General features: G+C 38.9%; 1 protein-coding gene across 3 annotated transcripts in view; it reads right to left on the reverse strand.

The window, feature by feature from the left end:
* Positions 1-7,570, reverse strand: part of LOC135293946 (macrophage mannose receptor 1-like) — a 32,523-nt gene extending 24,953 nt beyond the window's left edge. The window contains exons 1-6 of one of the 3 annotated variants that reach the window (XM_064408642.1): positions 7,293-7,570; positions 4,867-5,268; positions 3,562-3,735; positions 1,961-2,119; positions 956-1,069; positions 348-482 (exon numbers count right to left, since the gene is read on the reverse strand). In XM_064408642.1, coding sequence (XP_064264712.1) covers positions 348-482; positions 956-1,069; positions 1,961-2,119; positions 3,562-3,735; positions 4,867-5,268; positions 7,293-7,350 — 1,042 coding nt within the window. In that variant the 5' untranslated portion in view covers positions 7,351-7,570. The remainder of the gene's footprint in view (positions 1-347; positions 483-955; positions 1,070-1,960; positions 2,120-3,561; positions 3,736-4,866; positions 5,269-7,292) is intronic. The other 2 variants (XM_064408632.1, XM_064408651.1) reach the window with 2 other exon arrangements.
* Between the last annotated feature and the right edge of the window lie 10,794 nt (positions 7,571-18,364).

Raw genomic sequence — 18,364 nt, forward strand, 5'->3', positions numbered from 1 at the left:
TGCATCTCTCTTTCTTGGGATTATATTTACTAATGTCCTGCTTCTGACAAATAATTTTTGAGTTGTTCTCCCTTTTGATGGTCAGCACTGTGTGTACTTAAAGGGGAGACCTGGCCCCTGAAACAAAGACAGGAGGGACTAACTGGATGTTCTTTGCTTTTATCTGTTTCAGTCTGTGTGTTGTGGAACTGGAGATCAGACTACAAAGTTTGCAATCATTGTACAAAGTAAACCAGAGAATCAAGAAATAGTTCTATTTCTAATAAAATTCTTCTGTTCATCGTTGTCAATATGTTGAGTGTTCAGGTAACAGCTTCTACTTTAATTACCAATCTGTATCAACATACCTGAAGGAACCAAAGTAAAGTTCCTTTTCTTACAAATATAACCAAGTTTCTGATCACATTCCCAGTTTTGCCATTTAGCTTTTGTTTCAGGATTCAAAACTGCACAAAGCTTTCCAGATTCTGGAGACGGACTTCCTTTGGGAAAAGTAAAGATAAAAAAATTAACTTTTCTGAATGAAAAACAGAGCTCTAAGGTCTAAAATGCATATGAGAGACCACTCCTGGATGAAGTGATGGAGGTCATGTCTTTCCCAGCTTTGATAAGAGCTAAGGTATGTTTCCAGTAGTGGAAATGTCTGTATGAAATGCAGTGTGTAAGTTAGGTAAACTGTAAACTGTAAACTCATACTTTAGTTGCTAGTCAAGAAATGGAAGACTGACTATTTTAGGGACAGGCAGTGTTGCTTTCACAGCTAAAATATTTTTGCAATACGTTGAAGGTTTCTGTCTTATATTGCCATAGAAAAAGAGATTTTGCTAAAGCTAAAGCAAGAAAAGCTAAAATACTTATCTCATGGCATAACTATCTGATAATAAAGTTTATACCAGTATTTGGGGTATGTATCTTTTCTCTTTGGAAATACAACATCAAACAAAGTCCCATCTACCTGGAGCCCAGTTTAAGTACTGGAAAGGGCTGCCTCCACTCCATTCCCATCCACTACTCAAGTCCAGTCTGTTGAGTCCAATCCACAGCGCAGAATCTGTACCTTCTGTTAATTCTACGTTTAAAAAATAAGAGGAGTAATTTTATAAACCTCTTTTGTATTAACAATGGTCACTAACTGTCTCTAGGAAGACTTGTATTCTAAAATAGCTAATTGCAAATATCTATAGATACAATGGTACCTAATAAATTGAAATATGCCAAAGTTTGAATACTGTAAGAAAACAACCAAACAAAAACTCTGTGTTTTATTCTGTCAACTAATGCAAAATGAACACAGATTATATCCAGAGTATATCCAAATATCCAAAACAAAATTGCTTCTGCAGAATAGGCTAAATTCTGTACATTTAAGTAGAATTATTGATAGAGTAAAATACAAAAATTAATAAAAAATTTGTTAGAAGTTAAATTAATCCTTAAAACCAACAATAAATATTTCTTCCATATAATTTCTTCATCTATATGTGGATACATAAGGCTGCAATTTGATATCTGTAAATAACTGATATTTTTCAGTTTGCTGAGTGAAGGAAAAAACCAGCTGTCAAAACTGCAATTGAAACAAAGCAAGTCCTTCTTTTATCATAAAGATTAATCTTTTTTTCTTTCTTTTCTTTTTTTTTTTAATTTCCTTTCCAAAACTGAGTCTTTAATTTACTTTTCAAGATTTTTTTCCTCCATTTAAAAAAAATATTTATATAAAAATAAGATTTTTAAATATGAAATCAAACTGTTACACTTGCATGATGCTGGAAGACTTTGAATTCTATGTAAATTTGGCCACAATTTTGATATGAACTTGCAAATTCTAAAATATTTTGGTTTCTTACCTACACATATTTAGCTCCAAAAGCAATGGCCTAATCATACTAAATAATCCTTAGCTATTATGATGGCCTGAACAGATCCTGAATGTAACCCAGGATTTGCTTTACTGCCCTACCTTTAAGGTATATTTGTTCATGAATGTCTGTGATACTCAGTAATTCTGCGTTTTGCTGCTGACAGCTCCTCCTAGCTTGGTGCCATGTGAGAGCCGAGTCAGAATTTATTTGGTAGTGAACATTTGTTGACGGATCTGTAGTCCATGTGCTGTCTTTATCTGTGGAAAGAATAATAACAACAGAGATCATAGTAACTGGCCACAGAAAACTGAGTTGCAGGTTCTCGTTCTGTGCAGCAGGTTCTCATTCGTCTCCTTAAATTTCACCTGGGCTGCTCTCTCAAGCCCACTGAAAACGTTGTGAGCAGATGGGGAAGGACAAAATGAAAGCCAGAAAGCTGACTAGTAAAGCTGACTTGTACTGCCCCCTGTTCTATTAAGAGAACCGAGTCAGGAGTTACCACAAGGAAAGTGATTTCATGGAGTCCGTGGCAGAAGTTCCAGGAGAACATTTTGTAATATTTGTGCAACATCTCCTTCTCTCTCTGGACAGCAGCTCCCACTGAGAGCTGTAACAACTAGCTATAGACCTGAATTTAGCATCAAAATACTTCATAGATAACATCCTCATTCAAAGTGCCTCTGGATGTGCCTGTCACACAGCAATGATGCTAAGCAGCACCACGCTCCTCCTCTGATTACCTTTGCATCTTTGATTTGTTGACAATCTCTACACGTTCAATCAAGTACAACACACAATTTTATCAGGTATTTGATCACTCCCAAAAGTCAGTATGAAGATGACTTTTGAAAAAAGAACTGAAAGCTGGGACTACCTTTCAAAAACTCTGAAAATTACTCAATGACTCTATGTCACACCTTCAGGGCTCAGTGTGTGAGATATCTATGCAGGAACCTGGAAAGCACAGTTGACTAGGGATGTGTGCCACACTGAAAGTCCACTTTAAATCAATAAAGGGACATTCTAATAACAAAAGACAATGTTGAACAGGAGCCATGGGGAGAAATATAGAGGAAAGATGAGATGTGTCAGGTGGAAACTTCAACATCATGAATGCAAAACTCTCCAGGCCATAAAGGGAGATAGAGGGGTAAGTGACCACAGATATAAAAGAAAGTGATTGAAATTGCAGAGAAATGCCATGGGATGGAAAAGCTGCTTCCTGGACAACATGAACAGGGCTTAAAAGCATGGATAAAAAGACACATTCCACTTTAGCAAAAAAATATGTTCACATGAGAATCATGCAAATTGAAACATTAACTTGAACATCAATCTTCCTACAGTGCACTTTTTTGTGCGCACATCCATCACAACGGGAGTCCTCAGAAGAGGGTTGTACAAAAGTGACAGCACACATCCTGGCTGGGAAGCAGTAAGGAGCTCGGAATTATTGTGCTGCTCAGCAACACCCCCACAGCAAGTGGGAACTGAATGCTGATTTACTCTTGAATCACTCTCTTCACAACTTTGTGCAACATGTCATTTCTTTGCATAGTGAGCTGCAGCCTATGGCAATGCATTGTATACTAAAATGCATTCTTGTAAGTTATGCGTTGTTATTATAAAGATAATCATATTCTGCCTGTGCTGGTTTGCCAAAGGCATGCTGAGGGGACCTGGGAGGGAGCAGGTTTACCTCCAAATGGGCAAAAGCCATACCGCTGGTCCGTGTCGTAGTCGGCAGTGGTCGCGCACCAGAGCCAGCCGTCGGCGCGGCCCACGGCCGTGCACTCCGCCCACCACTGCTGCTTGTACATGAAAGGGAAAACACATGGCGCCCCAAAAGCATTTCCTAGCAGCGTGAAGGTCTCTGAGAAGACAAAATGATAACATGAATATGAAAAGTAGCAAATTAATGTAAACTAGAGAAAAAGTAAGGTCTGGGGCAGAATTGCATCACAAAGTGCTTTCCATGGTTCCTGTCCCACAATCATAACAAAAATTGCTTCAGCACTTTTTCCAACTTCAGCTGCTAACATGTTTTAGAGCAGCACTATTCTGATGTAAAATAACACACCATAGATGGGGTCTATAATTAAATTTCTGACCAAGACACTTTTACAATCTTAATAAAGATCCAGAGGTCTACCCTAAAATACTTCTATTTCAAACAATGTTAAGATTTATATAATATGTGCAAGAGCAAGAACTAATATTTATAATCTTGATTTCCAGGGAAAAAAGTAAACATATTTTATACTATCTCTCTGTTTTTATTCCAGTGACTATTCTAAATATCTTGTACAGTGAAGCAGCTTCCCACATGCAAAGCTGAGTTCATTGCTCAAATATCCTGTGACGTGGCTTTTGGAGCGTTCATTCTGGATGTGGGAAAGCCAGTCAGAACAATTAGACTTCAGTTAATCAAAAAGGTAATTGCACTGGTGACTGTAATAATTCCATGAGCATCCTCATCTCCTGAGTCATAAAAGCCACGCTTCCTCTGCTTAAATCAGTACTTTTACTCAGGCCACCCATATTGTGCTTCATTCTTGGGGATCTAAATTTCATATCCCGGTGACTGTATAAGAAATTTATTAGTCTTTATGTGCTCTGTTAATAATGTGGTGACACAGTATGGTGAGCAATAGTGACTTTAGAGAACACCTATACATAGTATAGAATGCTATGCATGATAAGAGAGTATGTGTATACATATTCACTAAAAATATGTATTTATAGAATATATAGAGAGTACATGTAATACTTATATTACTTGAAATGCTAATGTACTATAATGCATAGACTAAAAAAGTGTGTGTATATGATACAGGCTTGGACATAAATATAACATTAAATTCAAGGTTAAGTACCTCAGTGTATGGATTTTCTAAAACTGGTGGTCACTGAAGGAGTCAGAATAGTCAGAGCCAAAGATCCTAAACACTCTAATACTCACAAAGTAATTAATGCAAAGGAGGAAACAATCAATTTTCCGTACCTTCATATCCTTGGGAACATAACACATCCATGGCCCCATAGATATTCCATTTATTCTTTGCACTCAGCTCCTTCTTTAACAAAACGTTATCATGCTCTTCATTGCCAGGACTGAAAAATAAATCTTCTCCTTGGATTGCAAGGAGGCTTTCATTTCTGCATTCCCACCACTGGAGCTCACTTTTCTGATTACAGGGATACAGGGTGACCATGGCCTGATCCTTCTTCAGTGGCACACCCAGGCATAGTTTCAGTTTCACACTCATAAGTTGATGATCTGTGATCCATCTGAATTTTTGTGATTCATTGTCTTGATTGCAAGTGGCAGTTCTAACTGACTGTGCAATAGATGCCTCAAGACAGAGCCTGTTGACTTTATTATACAGTAAAAATGTTTTAATGTCTGTAAAACAAAACAACACATAGCAAATAGTTATTGTAGGATATATGTGTAGTGGATACACTATATGATTCTACTTCTCATTCACATGAACAAGAAGTCATTGCATTCATGTCAGATAAAAACATTCTGTTTTTCAAGAGGATCCAGACCAACATCAATTTTTCTGATTAAAAATAAAGTAGACAATAGAAAATGTACATCATGATTATACATCACCATGCTGTGGATAAACGGTGGGCAGCAGAAGCTGAGCTGAGCACAGCTTGTTGGATGGTTTTACATCAGTGAATTCCCTCAGCCACACTGCCATTACCATTACCTTGTTCCATCCAACCTATGCTCAAATGCATGGCCTAGTAGATCTCTGACCTCTATGAACTTTTCCCACTCTTCCAGATCTTACAGGTCTCCCAGTGGGCACACTGCCATCTTTGCTGCGACATTTGTCTCCCCTCTCCCAAATCCACCTTTCCTTTCCTTTCCTTTCCTTTCCTTTCCTTTCCTTTCCTTTCCTTTCCTTTCCTTTCCTTTCCTTTCCTTTCCTTTCCTTTCCTTTCCTTTCCTTTCCTTTCCTTTCCTTTCCTTTCCTTTCCTTTCCTTTCCTTTCCTTTCCTTTCCTTTCCTTTCCTTTCCTTTCCTTTCCTTTCCTTTCCTTTCCTTTCCTTTCCTTTCCTTTCCTTTCTTCATTTAAATGTGAGTGAACTGGTTTGGGCTTCTCAGGGGTCATTCTAGGCTCCTCAGCCTTGCTGACTACAAGATCTGCCATCCCCTACTATGAGCACTGACTATAAAACTAGGAATGACTTTGGGAAGCCAGTCGCAGTCTGAGAAAGTAGCAAGGACCAGGGAATTAGTAGCATCTGACACGGACACAGTGTGTAAAGGCTGGTGGAAGTTAGAAGGTACACCTGCACCAGAAATTGAGTCCCTAGCTCTCCAGGCAGTTTATCTGATCATGCCTGGAGTGTTGGCTTCAAGGGAAGGTAGAAGCAGGGGAGCTAATTTCAGTCCTTACCAGCAGCAGTTGTGAACCATGCCTATGAATTTGCTCTGCTGCCTTGTCTTGTGCTTTGTGACCCATCTGGTTGTATTTCCTGCCAAAGCTTGTGGGATTCATAACCAGTTTTTGTCCCTGATACATATCTTGAGCATTGGGTGTGATATTCAATAAAAATGTATTTAAGAGGTCAAAGACATTTCCTTAAAAATCTTGCAAAGAAATTGAAATCTATGTAATTGAGACTAGCCAGTACACTGAAAATAATTCTTCTGGCCTGCAGGGAGACCGTGGTGATTAAAAAAATACTAATACTCTGAGACAATCTGTGCCAATACTCAGGAGTTAGGTGAAAGGATTTAACCTTAAACATTCAGGTCCGCAGAATACCTACAAGAGAGAAGTGCAGCTAAAGGGAGAGCAGTAATGTTGTACACTGCAATTCCACAAGAGCTTTCCTAAACTTAATCCAATTGTGTTAAAAAAAAAATCCATCCACTTTATCAATGCCAGTGAATTCAATGAGTCTGTTTAAAACAATGAATAAAACCCCCTTTTTTGTTTGAATATCTGTGTCTGTTTGAATATCTGAAAGTCTGTGAATATCTTAATGTCTTACCAATATTTCTGCATTTCGCCACTTCTAGAGATTTTCCCTGCCTGATTTTGCAAAGCATTACCCAGACACCAACAGCTCAAAAATCAGTAGTAAAGAATTAAATAGTTTTTTTAAATGGCATTTAAACACGTATTTTCTTACGTCTGATCTTCTGGGGTAATTGAAATGATAGTGCCACTATATATTAACACAACCATTAAGGATTGAGTCTCTGGTTCTTTCTCTAACCATTTCTTTTTTTCTCTGTGATTGTTCCCCTGCCTCTTGCCTGCCATTAAGAGGTTCCCCATCCCCAAACTAATAATGTACATATTGGCAATACCACAGAGCCACAATCACCCAGAAAAGCCAGAGGAGTGGAAGCACTTTCATGACAACCTTCACAGGAAGCAAGCAGGAGGCACTTACCCGCCAGCTGCAAAGAGCTGTGAACAAGAGAGAGAAGAAGCAAGAACCCAGAGAACATAATTGTAAATGCTGTTTCCTTTCCTTCCCTTCAGCAAAACCTGGATGGTGAGAGTTGCTGGTGGTAAAGTCCTGCTGAGGAGAGGACAGCGGCCGCTCCTCCCGGCTTTGCAGGCTGGGTGGTTGGGTAAAAACTCCCAGTGCTAAATAAGGAACCATTCTGTCACATGCCACATTTCTAAAAAACAAGACCACGTGGCACAAATTTTACCCTCAAAAAAGAATGACATCTCACTGAGGGCAGACCATGCTTCCTTGGGAAAGAAAGTGGTCCCAAGTTTATATCTCACTACATTCCCACTGTCTCTGCTGAGGAGACATGTGGAGCTCGTTGGATCAAATCAACAACTAAATACTAAAGACAGAAATTCAGCCTTAGCTTTTAAATCTTACATCTTACCTACAAAAAAATCTAGCAGGAAAACACAGAAGCCTCATATTTTTATCTGTGAGATGAGACAAAAGTGAATTTTATTCACTTTTTTCCCATCTAAATTTATTCTGCAGGACATTAGAAAAAAATCTGCTCTTCTACAGGAGTTTGCCATTATCCCACATTTCTACATAAATGCAACTAGAAAACTACATGAAAAATGACTTATTGGAAAATCAATGCTTCCTTTTCTTATGAAGTAGGTAATTCTTGTTGAAGACCCATACCAAAAGCCAGTCACAATTTCAGGAAATGCCACATATTGCTTTTTACCCAGATCAAGATCCTACCTAGGGCCAGCACTCAGCATTTTAGCTTCCAAATTTAAAGACCGAAACTTGAGAAAAACAGCGATCTCAATACTCTGTTCCTGACCACTGTAAGACTGTCCCTATACCTGTCTAAAGGCCTGATTTTATCACAGCAGGCTTTTAAAATGGAAATATTTTGTTTTGTTTAGAAAAACCTCTAATGGAGGAAATGGAAAAAGCAATCTGTGATATAAAAGTATCATTTGAAGCGTAGTAACATACTGATTGGCACTCGTAGCAAAAGCATGATATCAAGAAAATTTGTCATCCTCTTCTGTTTTTAGCCAAGGTGACTGCATTTCCCAAATATAGGATTTGATCCTGCTTGTCTGCTCAGCAGAAAGACAATGCAAGAAAGGGGGTTTATTCCCTGAGAAAATATACAGGATTAAAATAAAAGGAAGAAATTGAACAGTGAAATAAGAAATTACAAGGAAATGCTAGCTGTTAGGACAAAGTTAACTGAATTTTCTGTTTCAGATCATGACAAAATGTACTAACAACAAGGATAAAGTCAACCACTTCTTTTGTAAAATACATTTTTTTCTAAAAACTTCTATTTTTTTAATCTGCTGCTAAAGATCTTGTCTAGAAAGAGCAAGTGTTCTTTGGCTTTAAGTGATATCCTTAATGATGACAATATTTCCTTACACAGTGTGACCTATTTATATACAAGATACATTGTCATTTATATTGTCAGGGATTTTAACAGCCTTGTTTTATCCTGGAGCCTGTACAACATGAGGCCAGGAGGAATTACATTTTCTTCTCAGTTGGACGTTTAGTAATAACTAAGAAATTAAAGGAAATTATCCATTTTCTTCAGCTCCTCTGCACCTCAAGCCACATCAGAGCCAGTTGCAGCCTGGTAGTAAAGGAAACACTGTTTTCCCATCAGCCTGGGTTCAGATGGGTCTTAGGGCAAAAAATCTGAACAATTTTACTGCATCCTTTATACCCCAAACACACCTGGTGTGCTTGCACCTCTCCTCCTACAGCCAGGACTGTGAATGATGGGGTGCTGTGCTGATTCCTGCAAAGGGGTACCTGCTCAAAGCTGCTGAAATCCTTGAGGACAGACTGCAAGGAAGAGCAAAGCTAGAACAGCCAACCTTACAATGTCCCTTGCACCTGACACATACCTCAGGGAGCACCAGGCAGGAGGTGGCACTGCCTTCTTGTTCCTTTGCACTTGTGGAATCTGGCAGTGTCAGGCACCTGCCCCAAGCCACTGCTCACAGGTGAATCTCAGCACCAGATGCATCCAGCCAGGGGGTGCAGGTGGGCCAGTCCCAATCTGAAAGGTCAGAAATTGGGCTAACAACAAAGAGCTACTCCCTGGCATGAGTAAACACAGTTCTCTGATACTTCAAATTCAATTGTTATGCCAACATCCCCAACACTAGTTTCTTTTAGAGAGTACTGACAGCATAAAAGCTGAGCTGTTGAGGATTCTCTGGAATCCCACCAAGTCCATTAAACTTCTACTGTCTCTAAGGTTAAGGGGAAAAGCTCAACCTCAACACTATCTTATAACCACCTCTCTGATGGGTCTGAATGCATAGGAGGTGGGGGTAACATGCCATGGTGGCTTTGCAGGTGATAATTTGCCAGTTACTGATGTTAGGTGTTCACAGACTGCTGCAGTGACATAGGAAGACCCATACAGTGCTTTGGGATCCCTTCCAAGCAAAGATCTGCTCTGATGAAAAAGCAGCTATGGGCAGGGTAAGTGTGCCCATTCAGCAGCTGCAGGGGCTGAGAGCAGCCCCCCAGCCATGGGGGCCCATTGCAGGCTCCTTGTTCTCATGGGTTATGGCATTAGTTGGTCTTCCATTGCCAAATTTTGTTGAATATTTTTATGAGCCTGCTATTTTTTTGGTCAGGTTCTACAAGGATGTAGAGGTACTAAAAGGATGTAACAAGGATGATAGGTACTCTTTGCCATAATCCTTCACAATCTTTTTCATTCAGGGTGATAAAGGTAACAGTTTAAAGTTTTTCTGACAAGGTCAGACAAATGAAATCCACACAGATCAAAATAAGATCTAATTTAGGGAAATAAACCATGAGATTGAAAGTACTAAGAGGTTATTGTATTAATTTGCTTGATTTCTGTACCTACCTAGTGAAAGCAACCACAAAGCATGTAGTAATTAAGCAGAAATATTTTTATTTTTCACCATCCTACTCTGATTTGATTGGTAATAGACTAAACAAGTTTCCCCAAGCAGAATCCATTTTGCCCATGACAGTGATTGGTGAGTAATCTCTCCCTGTTCTCATCTCAACCTATGAGTCTTTTGTGGTACAAGTGTCAATTATGTCAGCTTGGGGAAGAGCAGCCAGGAAAGGATGTGTACTGAAATTAAATCACTTTTGCCTTATGGGCTTATATTCAGACTGAACTTTTGAAAAATGTAATGTAGCAATGCTAAATCATTAATGTAATCTCCTGGGAAGTGTGCAAGTTGCATAACATCTAAGAATGTTACACATGCTTAAATAATATTTAACAATAAATATAATTTTCTTTAATGTTTGGAAGGCTGTGAATTACATAATGCAATTAAAAGATCATGAAAAATTCCATTGACAAGAGGGACCACATTTAAGGGAGGGAGGAGTCCCCCATCTAGGACACTGCACCCAAGGGTGCACGTCACAGCTGCAGAGGCTGCAAAGGCCTGCCTGGTGACACCAGCACCTGAACCTCAATAGTTTGGCTGAGGCACAGCAGACAAACATATCTCCATGAGTGCTGGCTTACAGATACACTCATCAACCTTTTGTACTACCTTTAACTGCTTCTTGTTAACTGAGCTCAGCAATCATTGGAAATAATCAACATGCATTTTTGGACTATTGTTTAAATAATGGATAGTGGAAGAAAAAGTAATTAGTCCAGTCATACTTCCTGGATACCAGTATATAGTTTTAAAAATAACTGGAAAAATGCCTGTTCTTTATATTATCTCTATTAACCTTTGTTTTCTTCCTTTGCTTTATCACTGTTTCCTTTCTTATTAAAAAAAAAAAGTGTATAACATTTTCCCATGGGCAAACACTTCAAGGAGCATCTGGGCAATGCTTTTAGTAATACAGTTTAGTGTTAGGGTGTCCTGTGACAAGCAGGGAATTGTCCTTGATGACCCTTATGAGTTCTTTCCAACTGAAGGTATTCTTTGATTCTGTGATTTTTTTTTCCAAGATTTTAAATCCTTTTCTTTTTTGTAGAATTACCTACCAAATTTAAACACCAAATTTGGCTTGAATACCTCAGAGAAACATGCTGAAGCAGGAAAGTTGGCAAGAAAATCTATTTAAAACATTTTCTTCCCCCACTGCCTGTGGATTGGTGAGATCCAGAACATTATTTTAAAGATGGGCAACAAGGGTGTGTGAAAAATTCCATATCTGAAAAATGTCTTGATGCCTAACACAGATTCATGGTCTGACCTATGTGTCAGTCTCTGTTGGGGAGGAGTGACTGAAGTTTCTTTGCATCCACTGGCAAAGAAGACGCTGGACTTCCTCCCCTCCTCACAAACCTTCCAAATACAATTGTATCAAGCCTATTTTCTGAAAGAGGAAGGAAATTTCATAATTAACAGCACAGAAGGAGATAGCAAAGAGGCAGCAGACATTCACATGGACTGTTACCAAAGGAATCTCTTAACTGCGAAACTATTAAGAGATATGTAGGGCTTAGGTTTTGTGGTTTTCTTTGGGTTTTTTTGTTTTTGGTTTTTTTTGGTTTTTTTTTTTTTTTGTTTTGGTTTTTTTTGTTTGTTTGTTTGTTTGTTTGTTTTATTCCTGGTAAGTTGCACACACTTGTTCAAATAAAATAGCAAAATGAGTTCTGTAAATAGCTGTAAGGGCTGGCTTTAATCTGAAATAGTTTCCAGATTTCCTCGTCATAAAGGGCATCTAAATCTCTCACAGTTCTTCCAGGCGTAGTCTGAGCATTGTAATATCACTGCAGTACATTTTCTTCTTTTTTACTTCCTTTTGTCATTGGAATGTCACTTCCTGCTCTGTAGGAGCAGACAGTGATTTGCCTATGGCTCAGTCATCAACTGAACAACATCAGTTCACTTTACATACTTCTCAGGACTGTCTAATGCTGAGAAATCACCTTACTTAGCCTGAATGTGCCCTGGGCACTTTATGTTGGTCACACCATTTGTGCAGAATTGCCTCTTTTGGAGAGAAAGGCACCTATCCTTTCCCTAAATTAATCCAGATTTAGTAAGACAGTCAATTGAGTGGCAAAGAGCTACGAGGGCGATGGTCATGGATGGGATTTACAGTTCAGATCCCTTTTCAGGACCAGTTTTGTTTGCCTTCTTAGTGCTGACAATGCAAACTCCTCGTGTTGCAGGGAGTTGAGGGCAGGCATGTGCTAGCCCAGCCACCAGCCACGGGCATCCAGCGAGACCAGCCACTCTCTAACCCTTCTCTCTCTCTTCTCTCACCTACTCCTTGCTGTATGGACACAAAAAAAGGCGTAGGGAATGATCTTACCTGAGATAAACCAGGCACCACTTTCAGGAATTTTGAGAGAGTTAGATTCGGCTTCCTTTATCCATTGCTGGTACTCCACAGCTCCTTGATTCTTGTGAAGAGGACAGTCAGTGAACTGCAGCCACTGCTATCACCTTAAAACCTCCATGTGTAACGACCTTAAAAAATACTTCATCAGGCCAGAGCACTACCCAAAGCTGCCCTGATTTTGAACTCATGCGGGAACTAAAAAATAACTTAAAGATTAGTGTATCTGTTCCTAGCTCTGCCCTTGTGCCACCTGTCAGGTGCTCCTCCCTTCCATAGTCAAACCATAAGTCCTCTAATTTTTGCATCTGCACAAAATTATCTTGTTTTTCTAGATGTCTATATGACATCTAGAAAAACGTTTTTAGTTCTTCAGACACAAGATCTTGTGTCGTGGTACACTGCATTAAAAACTGTTAGGATGATCTGAATTGCCTCTAGAAAGCTGATGAGCCTTGGTCAAAGGTTCAAACTCAAGTCAGAGCCAGTTTCCAACTAAAGGACTATCCAAGGCTACATTCTTTGCTGCCAATGTCATGATTTTTTCAGTCGCCACTTTTCTCTAAATATTTGTTGAAGCAGGCACATCATCCATCAAAGTACTTTTTTTTGGATGCCGTTCATATCACTGCATGTACAGAGTACTCTTAATTTAGCTGATTTTTCCATATTATGAAGCCAATGTGCATTTAAAATGAGTTGGAGCTCCTGCCCACATTTTCAATAATCTCACACTTTTACTTGGCAGCTTCATAGTCTATCACACTTAAATCTGCTCTGGAAAGCTTCAGTGCAGAATACATTTTTCTTCTCATTTTACATGAGGCAGTGATGCTGCACTCATGAGCTTAACACTTCCTACCAAAACATAGCATGCAATGTTTAAAGCCTGCTCTTCAATTCCACAGAATTTTGTCAGACACTTCATTAGGAGGCCTGTAAACAATGGAAGACAAGGAAATATTTGCAAGAACATTTCCTACACGAGGAGATTTGTTTAGTTTACACAAATCGTGCCCAACTCTGAGTAAAACAACAGGATAGATTAAGGGTGAAAACCTAATATTATGTTTGGGCTGCAAGAGAACTCCTTTTTTTTTTAAATTTGATTCTTTTTAACTTATACAGACAAGCTGTAATACTTGGAGAAATTTGCAATTCTCAATAAATGTTGGGAGAAGCTAGGCAAGGTTTGAATATATCAAAATACCAAGGAATTATAAGACAGGCAGACTAAATTTAATTCCTGAAAATGTAATAGAAAAAGCAGTACTATTTGCTAATCATGAGATGATGACTAGATAATAAGGAAGCATTGTCCTAAAAAAAGAACAGTAATTAGTAGCTTATGTTGGGTTGGTAGGTGTACTGACAAGGATTTTAGAAAGATTTGGTGCCATTCTGTATGTTAACAGCTCAAATAATGGGAAAGTGTACTTAATAAATTATTTCAGCTTTGTTTCATGGTTTAAGCCCAGCTGGTAACTAGGCACCCTTAATTAATTTAAATAGTACTCAGGAAAAGGCAATATCGCAGAGCTGTCTATTCTGTAAATGAGTGCAGGCATGTGTCCTTCACCCATGACAGTGACCACATCCCCAAAGGGGTTTCGAGGTCCAGTTTGGCATGACCAGCATTCCAGGGGCCATTCCCATGAAGCAGTTGAGCACAGCTGGTGCCAGCCTGCTCTGGAGGAACCAAGAGGTTACTTGGGCCACTGCAGCCCAGCTGTGCTGAGGAGCCAGTGACACAGCAAAGCACTCTAACACTATCAGGACAGAAAGGTTGCCAAGGCTGCCCAGGAAAGAGCTGAAATCACAGTTTCTGTTGGAAATTTTAAAACAGGTGCTGGATCTTTCAGCAGTTGATCAGTTTTAGCTGACCCTGCTTTTGGGCAGGACCTTTTCAGTTCCCTATTTCTATTATGTATATGATTATAGGTTTGTATTCACAGGATATATCAAATTCTAAGACCTTAAAGCTTTAAATATATCATGCCTTGCATTGTGTGCTTTAGTATTTGGAAAAAGAAATGGCATTCACACTTCTCTTTCAGTGGCATTCAGAACCATAGAAATCATGCTTATCCAAACATCTTTAAACTGCTTCCTAAATTGAAAATAAGGTATTTTGAAGCTTAAAGATATGAAGTGACACATTGTTTTACAATATAATTAGTGTGACATGGAAGTAACACATTCCAGTAAAATATCACAATATGTCTGTGTACTGAAGATTTATGTAATGTTTGTTTTTATAATAATATGAAGTAAAGTGCAAGGTAAGAACTTGATAGTTGCAGCATGACAACAGATTGGCCCAATGCTGTTTGTTAGGAATTACAATTGTTATTTTTGCAATTGCCTTGCTGAACTTCACATTTCGAGTTTCTCTGAGAAAGGATGCTCCCATGTGAGGAATCATCACCAACTTTTCTGCACACACCAGGTGAAGCATCTTCTGTGCTCTCCTCTGCTTCCTCTGTCTATTCACGCAGACAGGAGTGATATGAAGGAAGAGACTGGATCCATGTGTGCCTCTCCATGGCAATTTGATTTTGCAGAGACCAGTAGGTAGTGGGCACTCATTGGGGGACCCTGCACATCATGAAGAGATGGAGGAAAACAGGCAATTGTAGGGGTTAAGGTCCTAACAGGAAGCAGAGTACTGAGAGGCAAATAGAAGTCTTGGAAGATAATCTGATACTGGGAGACAATATAAGTGACTGCAGAATGACAAACAGGTACCCACAGCCACTCAGGAATATGAGGATGAGGAAAATAGCTGCTTTTAGCTCCTATTTCCTTACTTTCTTTTCACAATTGAATTCTTTAGATTGTTTGATTGCTATGGTTTCATTTCACACTTGCAATATAATTAATTTCTTGAAGAATTAGGATCCCAATTTCTTGAAAGCTCACATCTGCTTTGGACCTTGATTTGGAATGCAACTTTTACAACCTACTGGAAGCACTCATCTACTTGGCCATGGGATTTGAATATATGGGAGCATCAAGCCAGCTTTGCAAGTGGGTTTATGTAGTAAATGCAGCTACAGGAAGAGACTCAAGGTGAGTATCTGATATAAGAAATTGTCCAAAGAAAGGGCCAGTGAACTATAATGAATAAAGATACACAAATTTTGAAAATAATATTGTTTTATAAGCATCTCTCTCAGTTGTTAAACAAACAAAACAAAAATCTGTATTTAATAGAAACTTGATGGGAACTGTATTTGACAGTGGTGGAAAAGATAACCCTCTGTTTGTAGTACCCCGATGACAAGCCTAGCACTCACCCATGCCCTGAGCAACCTGGCTGTGATGCCAGGCACAGCTTCACTGCCAAGCTGCTCTGAGCAAAATGTCACACAGCAAGTGGAGAATGCTGACTTGCACGTCTGTAGTCTTGTCAAGGACTCCACTCAGTGGTAAATAAAAGATGCTGCATCTCTAAAGTGCAGCAGCATGTCAGGGAAGCTGCTTGGGGTCCACATGCCAGAGCCATTGACCCAAGCTGGCCTGGGATCACCTCACTCCTGTCTGCAACCAAAGCCTTGTGCCCAGGCTGACCTGCCTCAAAGGGCAAGCAAGCTGCCAGAGATCCTCGTGTGCTGTCCTTGCACCTGCTCTGCCTCTGGAGAGGCTGGGAATGTCCATGGCTGATCTCATGAGCATCTCAGAGCTACAGCAAAATCACTCACTCACTAATGAAGAGCAGACAGACAGCTTTCCCTGAGCGTAGTAAAAATCATGAGAACATTTCATAGCATAAGGTAAGGAATTCCTTTCTTTCACTACCATCTCCATCCCTATTTCAGCAATTGCAGGACTTTTCCTAAAGCATTACAGGACCTTTAGGTAATGCTGTCTACAGACTAATTCACAAAATAGGATGGTTCTTTCAAATTTCTTTCATTCTTACTCTTTATCAGTAACTGTACTGAATAGTCATACCAGCTTGAATATGGTTTTTCATTTCAGGCATTTTTACATACGAAAATACATGTGGACTATTTTCACCACTGTTTAGAAGACATTCAGTCCTGCAGTTTCTGGGCATGTACACTTCCTGATAAAGTCTGAATAGTGGGGCACAGAGGGGTGGCAGGAAGCATCCAAAGACTAAAATACAGAATGAACTTGATAAAGAATATACAGTAACTGGCTTGAGGAATTAAATGCAAAATTGAAGATTCCGAAGTAAAGAAAGACTGATCAGAAAAAATTTCTTTTAATGAAAATAATAGTAATAAATACACATACAGAGGTACCATTGCTCTTCATGGGAAGAAGTGCATCTACATTTTATTCCTCTGAACTAAATCATAATAGTGTACCACTAGGCTATTTACAGAAAAAAATGTGTATTGTTCTTGAGATATGTTTCTTTTAGAAGTCATCAGTTGAAAAACTATGAGTCAAGCTGTGTTGGCATGAGAACAAGAGTAGAATGTCATGTTATGTTGAACACACTAAATGTGAGAACAGGCAGAAACCATTTATGAAATTCACTCTGAATGACACTTTAGCTGTCTGAACTATCAAACATCATAAGAATAATTGAGGAAAAAAACAACTTAGGAGGTACAAGAAAACACTAAACTTCTGGAATTTATATTATTATAGTAGCCAATGCAGCTTTTCTCAAATTATAAAAGCACACAAGAAGTAATGGAAAATTGTTAAAGGAAGAAAATTCATAGACAGTGGTTTTCTCTTGTGATTCTTTAAGTGAATGCAAATGGCTTTCAAGCAAAATGTTAGGATTTCCTTCCTTTTTATCTTGCTTCCTTACTTGTTTAAAAGCCCTTCCCAAATTGTGTCACTATGCTAAGTTTCTATATCATTGAATTTCACATATTCAGTGAAGTAATTATAATGTAGCCATTTCTTTGTGGCATAATCAATTCCTTTTTATTTGAATTCCAACTAAGAATAACAGTTTCACAATTATATGAACTAAATGAACCTGCTTTGGCAAATAAACAGTCAAGAAGATAAATGGCCTCTTCTTTTCCAGGCTTTTGTTATCTTTGCAACATATGGAAATTGCACATTTCTAATTTCCTACTTCCTATTAAAATTTGGTTGCAAACAGATTTAACTCTGAATACACCCTAAATTTTGTCCACTTTTAAATGTATGATTAAGCCAATATACAAAGCAAACAGTGCCTTTGACAGAAGTTTACTTTCATAAGCAGCCTGACAAGCATGACCATCTCGTGTGGTAGTTCTGAAATGAAAAGCGCTATTATTAGGAGAAAAGTTCTGTTCTGTACTATTCCCACTGCCCAGAATTAAAAAAAAAAAAATTCTTGAAATATGGAGTGGAGGAGAAATCTTTGGGCAGATGGGAGATGTGTAATCAAGCCTCATTTTTACTATTCCTTTTGCACTTTGACGGATTATTCACCCCCTTACTCCCATCACTAATTAGAGGTCAATATACCTTTTATTTTGCCTTTTGTTCTCGTTTCTCAACACCCTCTGAACCCCAAGGGGGGCAGATCCAGCAGGTCGAAAAATCAGCACCTTTTCTTCAAACTGAGCGTATTGCAGCAGAGGCAACGAACACCAGGGGGTGTTTGTTCTCTAACAAGATGTTTAAAAACAAATGTCTCCACTTTTCACAGTAACTTTGCAGAGAAAGTGCTAGCTGTTAGCTTTCTCTCAGTGGCTTCTTGGGTTGCAAAACAACCCACACGGTTCCTC

This window comes from Passer domesticus, chromosome 1 (assembly GCF_036417665.1).
Source record: "Passer domesticus isolate bPasDom1 chromosome 1, bPasDom1.hap1, whole genome shotgun sequence".
Taxonomy (NCBI): domain Eukaryota; kingdom Metazoa; phylum Chordata; class Aves; order Passeriformes; family Passeridae; genus Passer; species Passer domesticus.